Source organism: Epargyreus clarus, unplaced genomic scaffold (assembly GCF_041222505.1).
Source record: "Epargyreus clarus isolate Ecla_fem2 unplaced genomic scaffold, WU_Ecla_fem_2.2 ptg000033l, whole genome shotgun sequence".
In the NCBI taxonomy this organism is placed as follows: domain Eukaryota; kingdom Metazoa; phylum Arthropoda; class Insecta; order Lepidoptera; family Hesperiidae; genus Epargyreus; species Epargyreus clarus.
The window spans coordinates 876,510-886,755 of NW_027332238.1; the positions used below are offsets into that span (position 1 = coordinate 876,510).

The window sequence follows — 10,246 nt, forward strand, 5'->3', positions numbered from 1 at the left end:
TCCAGCTTAGTCCAGGGATATCTGTGACCGACCTCAGGTAGGAATCTAATCCTACCTGGAGTTGATTACAGATGTCCGTACGGCAGTAGCCACTTACCATCAGGTGGACTGCATGGTCGTCTGCTACTCCTTTATTATAAAAAAAGGTGGATTGCAGGTTCATCTGCTACTCTTATATTTTAAAAAAGTCTACCAATCCGCATTTGGTTAGCAGGGTATGAAAAAACTCAGTTTGAGAGGAGACCCGTGCCCAGCAGTGGAACAATAGAATGATGATAAATACATTTTAATTTCTCGATGTCTATGCGTAAAGGATTGTAATACTTTGTTGATTTACATTGCTTATAAGAGCGGTTGTTGTCGCTCGTGTGTACATCTGCACGCGCGTCATTCGTATCCTATCGTGCCGTACACGTCGTGGCATGTCGCAGAGTGCAGCGAGTCGTTTTGTGGGCGGGTGGGTTGTAGGTAGTACAACCCTCTGTGGTTCGACTCCGGCGGCACCACCGCCACACCTATTTCTGTTATGACAGCAGTGTTAAGCTGCTGTGTTCTGGTTTGAAGGGTGGTAAGGGAGACTATTCCGAGGCTTTTCAGCTTTGTACTCAGTGACGGTGCATTTGTGGCCGACCTGAGGTAGGAATATCTAATCTTATGTGTGGTTGTACAGATGTCCATACGGCAGTAGTTTACCATCAGGTGGACTGCATGCTCGTCTGCTACTCCTATATTAAAACGCGCGTGCAGACATACAAACGCGCGACAAGAAAACGCCGTTATATTTATTTGCAGGCTGTGTTAAATATATAATTTTTGGGTAGAAATATATTACTGCACAATTTTAAAATAATAATCATAATACGAATCATTGGAGATTTGAATTTAATAAATTATAGCCCTTGCCAAACTGCAAGTCCGCTCTGAAGTTGTTGCGAGCAGGTGGTAGGCATACAATTTGCTATGGCGACGCGATTTATTTCTATATTCAGAGCGGACTAGCAGTTTTATGCGGACTATACTCGGTAAAGATTTATTACAAATTTTTATTGCCTTGTTCGTATGGATGTGAGGGTCATCTTGCAACTGAGTTTCATACCAGTTAACATATATTAGTAAAGATTACTCACTCCTAACAAGAAAATGTACCCAGTTTTGAGAATTGAAATAGTTGCGTAAAAAAGTTTTGCCACGTCTCCGTGCTAAAATGTCCCTAAAATATTTGAAATAATTATTTATTTACTATGTAAATTACGCAGTATTAGTTATTTAATCGTAAAAATTCTCTAAAAATGTTTTTATTTGTCAAGAATTCAAAATAAGAACTTACTAATAAGCCGTTTGTGGCTTCATTCAATTTCAAGGCGGCGAAGTATCTTTACTAATCTATGCCAATTAACCACAACCAATTGAGCTGAAGTTGTGCATATAGGTTTGGTTTTGATGACACTGTATGAGTGGTTTAGTGACGTCATTCTAGATTCAAAATGGCCACCTCAAGATGGCGGATTGATTTTTTTATGCATCATGGCTATCAAATAAAAGAAAAATATTAATGATTATAGTTTAAAAACGAAAATCTACGCTAAAATCGCACAAGGAAAATCGTTAATCCTGATTCCTGATGATCCTGATGAGCGGAATGGGATAAAATTATTAAAATCGTGTATTATCGGGTCTTGATGATTGTTCAAAATTTGAAATTAAGACCGTTCAAAGTGGGTAAAAATCGAGTTCAAAGATTCCGTTACATACATACATACAGGTCAAGCTAATAAAAGTGTGATAAAAACGCATGTTTTATAAAAAATAAATATAAATTTATTTTAAATTCTAATCTTTAATGATTCGTATACCTATCTCGATTATAAGATTATTTTTTGATTGGGGTCGTTCGTTTTTCATGTCCAGTATTATTTTGGTTGTAAGTTCAAATTTAAGAAGCCACGAATATTGCCGAATGTCCGGCCACACTGTCGCCGTGCAAGGTCGTGGCGTGTGGCCACAGCGACCCGAAACTCACCAAATATTTTGTATAACAGATTATGCAGAAAAATACAGATAGCTATAAAACATGTTATTTATGATCTATTTAATGTTTTACTACTGGGAATCTTCAAATTTCGATCTTGGGTGGATGACAATGGATAGATTATTAATACCAGACGTTAGTTGCTGGTAGAACCCCCTGTGGTTCGACTCCGGCGGCACCACCGTCACACCTATTTCTGTTATAACAGCAGTGTTAAGCTGCTGTGTTCTGGTTTGAAGCGTGTGGTAAATGGAACATACATATCCGAGGCGTTCCAGTTTAGTCCTCAGGGGTAGCGTATCTGTGGCCGACCTCAGATAGGAATCTAATCTTATCTGGGGTTGAATACAGATGTCCATGTGCGGTAGTAGCCACTTATGTAACGCCATCTGCATTTTTCTGTAATCTGTGCTTCTGTATTTGTTTTCCAAAATTATTAAAAAAAAAAGAAAACATTTTTTTCAAAAACTAATACACAAGTATTTTGATATGGAATACAAACTTTACTGAAGGAATTTTGGAGAATTGTAGAACAAAATTTTGATTTCGAGCTCCGATTTCGGAAATATGTTTTATAATATAAATGTTAGTTATAACTATATGTAATATGGATGTATATGTTATAGTAATATATAATGTTTAGATTGTAATTATTATTATGTTGCGATTGGAGAGCGAATTTGAATTGTAATGCTGCGTCCACATACTTGGCACTCGCGAACACCAAACCTCTACAAATACGAATGTGTGGACGCGTCCCGAGCATCGGCAAATTGTTCGATTTGCTAAAAATCGACATTGTAGCTACAAGTGCTACACAAACCAAGACAAATATTCTATCCACACGTTTGATATTTGTCTGTCGAGGTTTGGCAAGTGTGTGGATTCAGTATAAGATACGCGGAACCTAATGGCAAATATTGTGAATCTCAGATAAAAACCCTTTTTGGTTCCATTTGAAGGCACCACTGTCACACATATTTCTGTTAACAGTGTAGCTGCTGTTCTGGTTCGAAGTGTGGTAGGAGACACTATACGAGGCGTTCCGTAGCCCTCAGCCCTATGAAAAAACCACATAAAAAAGGGTTTGTATATAAGATCGGTTATGTATTATGGCGAAGCGTATCTCAATTTGAATGCAATATTGTTTGATATGATTTTATTTGGGTATTTGACTTAGAAAACTTTGTTATATTTACTTATAGTCTGCGCCAAACTGCTAGTCCGCTCTGAAGTTGTTGCGAGCGGGTGTAGTCATACAATTTGCTATGGCGACGCGATTCATTTCTATATTCAGAGCGGACTAGTAGTTTTACGCGGACCTCTAATAGTCCACTACTTAACGCCACTTTGAAAGGTCTTAAAATACCTTTTCAACAGGAATGTGTAAGTTTTGAAGGTGGTAGAACTCTTTGTAGTTCGATTCCGGCGGCACCACCGCCACACCTATTTCTGTTATGACAGCAGTGTTAAGCGCTGCTGTATCCTGGTTTATAGTGTGGTAAGGGAGATGTATATCCGAGGCGTTTCAACTTAGTCCTCAGGAGAAGCGGCGTATCTGGAGTCAATCTCAGATAGACATCATATCCTATCTGAGATTGATTATAGATGTCCATACGACAGTTGCCGCTTACTATCATTCTTAGTCCTCTGGAGGAGCAGCGTATCTGGAGTCAATCTCAGATAGAAATCTAATCCTATCTGGGGTTGACTACAGATGTCCATACGGCAGTACCACTTACTATCATGCTTATTCCTCAGGAGGAGCGGCGTATCTGAAGTCAATCTCAGATAGAAATCTAATCCTATCTGAGATTGATAACAGATATCCATACGGCAGTAGCCACTCACTATCAGGTGGTGCGCATTTCTTTGAAGGGTTTTGTTTCCGAGTTTCCTCAGTAGGTGGCGTTGTTATACATGATGCGGGTAGATATAGTTACCTGAACGTCAAATACCCAGTCTCTTTCCAAATGCCATATGTGTTGATTATGTTTGTGATATTACAGGTACAGAACAGTTTTCTTATAGAAATTCCTTGGTAATTATATATTAGTTCTCGTCAAGAGATGGCGCCACGAGTGTTCTGAATCACGCTATCGAAATTTTTCTAAATATCTTGCATATATACAAGCTCCGAACTGAGACTGTCGGAGCACGGCCGCTGTCCGGCCATGATCACCTAGCACGGCGGAAGATCTCCCTTTGTCATATGCAAGTCGATTTTTTCGCTTGGCAACGTATATATCTTAAATAGAAAACCACATGTATACATTTAAATATGTGTGTGTGTACTTATGTATGCATATCAAATGTTATACTTCTGTGACGTAATTAATAAAATGTTTTGTAAAAATTTAAACAACTTTTTAAACAGCATTCGAATTAGATGAAAGTAAATACTAAGAATAAAATATGTGTTACATCGTCGCGCAATTCCGACCCATGCTAAAATACCTGATTCTCCTAAAAGCAGAAAAAGAAGCGTAACTTCTTTAACACAAGTCATTTCTATTTCAAAACTGTTGTGTGTTACATTTGTTTTGTTTATCTCGAAAGAAGACTATTATTTAAGATGGCGATTTTGTTTCCTATATTTATGGGTTTAGTGTCAGCTTTAATATTGCTTAATGTTTAATAAATAATGGATTAATAAATGTTTTATTTGTGCCCCCGTTCACCCGCTCACCTTTGATAATGATATTTTTTTATATGTAACCTAACGATAAGGCAGACGGGCTACCTGATGGAAAGCAGTCACCGTCGCCTATGGACATTTGCAACACCAGAGGAGTCGCCAATGCATCGCCGGCTTTGAAGGAGAGCTCTTTTTACACCCCTCTTAAAGAGCCCCATGGCATAGTGGGGTATGGAGTGTAAAACCACAGAATAAAAACTGTATTTTTCTAAATAGTCCATTGAAATGTTACATTTTTTAGGCCTTAGTGTGCATTTGTCAGAGGACGCAATTTTATTTTTTTAATGTGTAGGGGGGGTCAGTAGAAGCTTAAGTTCAAGTTTGTGGGGTCGGCACCCTTGTCCCCCGGCCGCCATCTTGGAAAAGGGGGTGCAAAGGGTTTTCGCGCTGTATTTCGTAAACTAGTTACCCTACAGAAAATTTAATTAAACATAAAATGTAGCAAATTAAATTTCCTACAATTTTATTTCTATTACTTTTTATCGTCAAGTGACCAACAAAAAAGTTATAAACAAAAATAAATGAAAATCTTGTAACAAATTTCCTTTTGGAGGTTATAACTTTTTTTCAGTTCATTTTACAATAAAATGACATCACAGCAATTTTGTAGAGGGTTTTTTAACGAACAAATTTCCTCTATATAATTGTTTCATTTTATTTATTTATCTAGGTTTTACAGCGCTCCAAACTTGAACGGATTCTCGAATGCTCATAGGGATGCAATAAAAACTAAAAATTAGGTTTACTTTTCTATCTATATTTTTTTTATTCATACAATTTATTATGATCTTAACATTCCTATGCTATTATTAAACTATGTTTGACCCTTTTACCCACTACAAAACTTAGAACCCTAAGCAGGTAGAAAAGGCCTTAGTAGTTGTTTGAGAATAAATGAACCTCTACCTTCTATTACTGTTATTATTATAATTTATATACAATTATATATTACTGTTATTATATAATTGTTCGTTGAAAAACCCTCTACAAAATTGCTGTGATGTCATTTTATTGTAAAATGAACGGAAAAAAAGTTATAACCTCCAAAAGGAAATTTGTTACAAAATTTTCATTTATTTTTGTTTATAACTTTTTTGTTGGTCACTTGACGATAAAAAGTAATAGAAATAAAATTGTAGGAAATTTAATTTGCTACATTTTATGTTTAGTTAAATTTTCTGTAGGGTAACTAGTTTACGAGATACAGCGCGAAAACCCTTTGCACCCCCTTTTCCAAGATGGCGGCCAGGGGACAAGGGTGCCGACCCCACAAACTTGAACTTAAGCTTCTACTGACCCCCCCTACACATTAAAAAAATAAAATTGCGTCCTCTGACAAATGCATACCCAAATGTAACTTTTCAATGGACCAAAAATCGTCACTTCACTCTGTCTACAATCATAGATTACATCGAGGGGTGAAAGGCTATTTGCTTTAAGCGACATTTTGGCCGATATTGAGTTATATACATATTCGGAATCAGCAAATTTTTCTGCGTCGAATGAGCCCGGTTTTGTTAAAATCGAAGCATTTTTTTGGCGCTTAAAAGGGCCCTATTTTAGGGAAGTTTAGCAATATAGTAGTGTTTAATCGACGTTAAATACGTATTTTTTTTTAAGTAGGGCATTTGAACTGAACAATAATATAAAGATACGAGATATAAACCAATTTTCCATTCGCAAATAAATAACTCAATAACGCTTAAAGCATTTTTCATATTCCTATTTTTTATTGAGATGTAACATAAAGCGTTTTGACTTCCACCGTTTACACGGTGTGATGTCGCTTATATTATTTTTCCTTTACCTAAATATGACATGGAATGTCGGTTAAATTCTTTCGGCTGCATCTATTTTTTACTCAGTGTGGTACTTTAACCAAATAGTCATTTTGATGTAGATATTTTTCAATGTCGTTTGAACAGTGTTATCCTATTTTTTTAAAGCGCAGGGTTTGTCAGAAACTGTATATTGCCGTGATTCATTTGAACAAAATGTTTCAATCAAAAACATAACTATTATTATACAAAATTGGTGACTATTATTATACAAAAAATAATTCTATTACTGATGTTCTGTTGTTTATGTTTCATAGATTATTCATTATAAGCTCCTAATATTTTCAGTGATTACTACAGATCTAGTTTGCACTTTCAACAGCCACTGATCATATTATCAGTAAAACATGTGACATCATACATTACTTTTTCACTATTACATGTCATGTAAGTATTTTAGCCTGCACGTCATTTTAATCTCAATTGGCTGTTGTGATAAATAGCTTCCTCCTATTTATGTTGGACTTCATGACATAAGGCGTTTTGGCTTGCTCTATTAATGTATTACAGAGTCGCTTAAATGGTTTCACCAGTCACTGATTGTGGTCTAAGAAGTCACTTAAGGCATTTTTCCTTACTCTGGAAAATAGGTATTTCAGGACAATTTACATTAAGCGACAATTATCTTTGTAATTTAAAGGCCAATTCATTACGTACTAACATCAATAACTTGATAATTTTAAATTAATTTCAATGTAGTTTATTTCATTCAAATAGCTTTAGTAGTATTTTGTTATGATTTTTTTTCGAAAATTTTCAACTTTAAATGGCTCTCCTGTAAAGTTGCCAAAATGTCGCTTAAAGCAAATAGCCTTTCACCCGTCGACATATACTATTTCCATTTCTTTATTTTCTCGATAACAGATCGATGCCCATGTAATTTTGCGTTTTTTACGTTAAAATGTCTCACAGATAACTGTACTGTAACTGTACTTCATGGACAGGTAGTTATGTGCTGCACATAATGATTACTATAGGAGCTATAACGATAAACGTAACACGATAACAAACCCTTTTTTTTTACAAAATGTAAGAAACTAAACTACTGCCGGATACTTTTGTACAAATTTATTAACTATAATATATTACAAAGATCGTTTCATTTCTCCGCACAAATATAAGTTTTTGATTTAAAAAACTTTACAAAACATTAAATTATAATGTTTACAAAGTATTTTGCATGTTACAAAAAATGTATCAAATTATTATTGAATTACACAATTTCTGTGCAGCTATAAAGTTTATCATGTAAACGTATGCGCAAAACTTTCTTATCAAACGCATTCAAATGGTTTATTCGAGGATATTACAATGTAAGTTTGTTTTAAAGGCTAAATAATTATTTTTTCAGTATTAGATCATTATTACACAATCTAATAGGTCATGTATGTGGTAGCTTCCTGCAAAAACCATTTTTTAAAACATTAAATTAGCAATCGAGCATGCAGTCCACCTGATGGTAAGGTCACTGTGGTATGGACATCTGTAACCAACTCCATATAGAACAGGAACCACTTAAATCCGATCACAGCTGTTCTGGCAAGCCTGAAGACTAAAGCTTATACCCTTACTCTGAAAGGAGACGTGTGCTCCACAATGCACTGAATAATGGATTGAAGATCTAACTTAAAGTCAACAAAATTAATGTGTACCAATTTTAATTTTTTCAAGGTATTGTCGCGATTTACATATTAGAAGAAGTATTACACGTTGCAGCCAGTCATAACACAAAGTACAAAATAGATGAATTTATAGACAAACTTCTAATATCACAGAAATTTGACCAACTAGCGGATAAAATTGCTGAAAAGGCTGTCGAGAAAATTTTGCACCTGCAACCGAATTTACGAATAACTGATGGTTCTACACATGATGAAAATGTGCAGGATATAGGCGACAAAACAGAGAAATATGAAATAAGGAAAAGCGATTTACGAGATGACGAAAATACAGATACATCTAATAATATATCAGCCAATGAAACTGTTGTACACTTGGAAAGTGTGACAACTCCAATAAAAAATCTAAGCTTGAAATATAAGCACTTTACTAAAGGCCCCGCGTATAATAAAAATTCAGATGAATACAGCGATTCAAAAATAAAAAAGCGAGAAGAAATCAGTTCGGAAGTTTCAAATGAAAAGCAAACTAAATCACAAAGTAATGAATCAAAGACTAAATCGAATACAGATCAAAATAAAATTGAGAATTCGAAAGCGGAAATAGCAGACGCTCATCAAATACGTGAAAAAACACAAGATGAAAATGAAGATTACATAAAAAACTATAGTGATGAAAAAGATGGATCATTATCTATGGAAAACAAGAAGAATATTCTAGAAATGATTATTCATAGTAATTCGGATGAGCGTAAAAGTTTTTCAGATATGCATAGGAATGGAGAACAGAGCGAATTTGATGCAAAATTTAAGAAGGATAAAGATTTATTTAAAAATGAACATAAACACACTCCGAAGGGGATAAAATCAAAGAAAAAACGTAAGAGAAGATACCGGAAAGAAGGTGGCAGAGTATACACCTTCCTGTCTTCTTCAGACTATGATGACTATCACCGGGAACTAGATAAGGCGGAGAAAAAAATAACAGTGTTTTTATAAATTATTTGTTGTAACTATTTATTATTTTAGATTTCCTTTTTAAATTCATTTTTAATTACGTATTTTTCAGTACCTATTCATAAGTAAAAGTTGTTGTTTTTTAAGTACTCATAAAAATCTAAGAAATAATTGGATGATATTATTTTTTTTTTCATTACATATCAAGTTTTAATTTTTAAACTTCAAGATTAACAAAAGTAATTCTAAATGAAATTAGATCGAAATACAAGAAGGCAAAGAGTCGAAACAAAATATTTAAAAGTAATACTGTCATTGTCATTATATAAAACTGTCAAATTGTAACTAAATTCGATTGTATAAAATAAACAAAGTATTATTATAAATAAAAGTCCTAAAGAATTGAGTTTTCAAAGTGGCTTACACATCAATTAATTAATTTAATCGTTAAGTTAGTCAAATTAAAACTTTGCTTAAGCCAGTGTTGCTTATATTAATTGTGATTTAAGAAAATCACAGTTATTTCAAGACTGAGTTTTTCGCCTTATATCAGGTAAATACTAGTTACTAAATAATTTTATTATTAAAGTGTGAAGTTTTGAAGGATAGCTAGTAGGTGAAGGTGGTAGAACCCTTTGTGGTACGACTCCGGCGGCAACACCGCCATTTCTGCCTCATAACAGCAGTGTTAAATGATGTGTGGTAAAGGAGACATACTTATCCGAGGAGTCCCTGCTTAGTCCTCAGGAGTAACGGCGCATATGTGGCCGACCTCAGGTAGGAATATCTAATTCTATCTGGGGTTGATTATAGATGTCCATGGGTGGCAGTAGCCACTTATCATCAGACTTATCGTCTACATGCTTTGCTATTCCTATATTATTATAAAAAAAAAACAGCTTGAAGCAGAATGACAGCGCAGTATGCGTATGGTATTGTTATACAATTATGGAAAATGTACTCAACCCATTATTTTACTAGACATAGTCCTCATCAAAGGGAAAGTTGCTCAGACTACAGCTCCAGCGCTGGCAAGTGCGAATTGGTAGACCTTACACAACTTGTAATAACTCATATGTGTTTTTATAAAATCTTTCTAAATTAT

At 34.8% G+C, this 10,246-nt stretch overlaps 1 protein-coding gene across 1 annotated transcript; it reads left to right on the plus strand.

Moving 5' to 3' along the window:
* Window positions 1-8,229: 8,229 nt before the first annotated feature.
* On the plus strand, window positions 8,230-9,183 carry LOC140755360 (uncharacterized; the record flags this gene model as incomplete). Its single annotated transcript, XM_073090554.1, has 1 exon — window positions 8,230-9,183. A coding segment is annotated over one exon (954 nt), but the record flags the coding sequence as incomplete, so codon positions are not given.
* Between the last annotated feature and the right edge of the window lie 1,063 nt (window positions 9,184-10,246).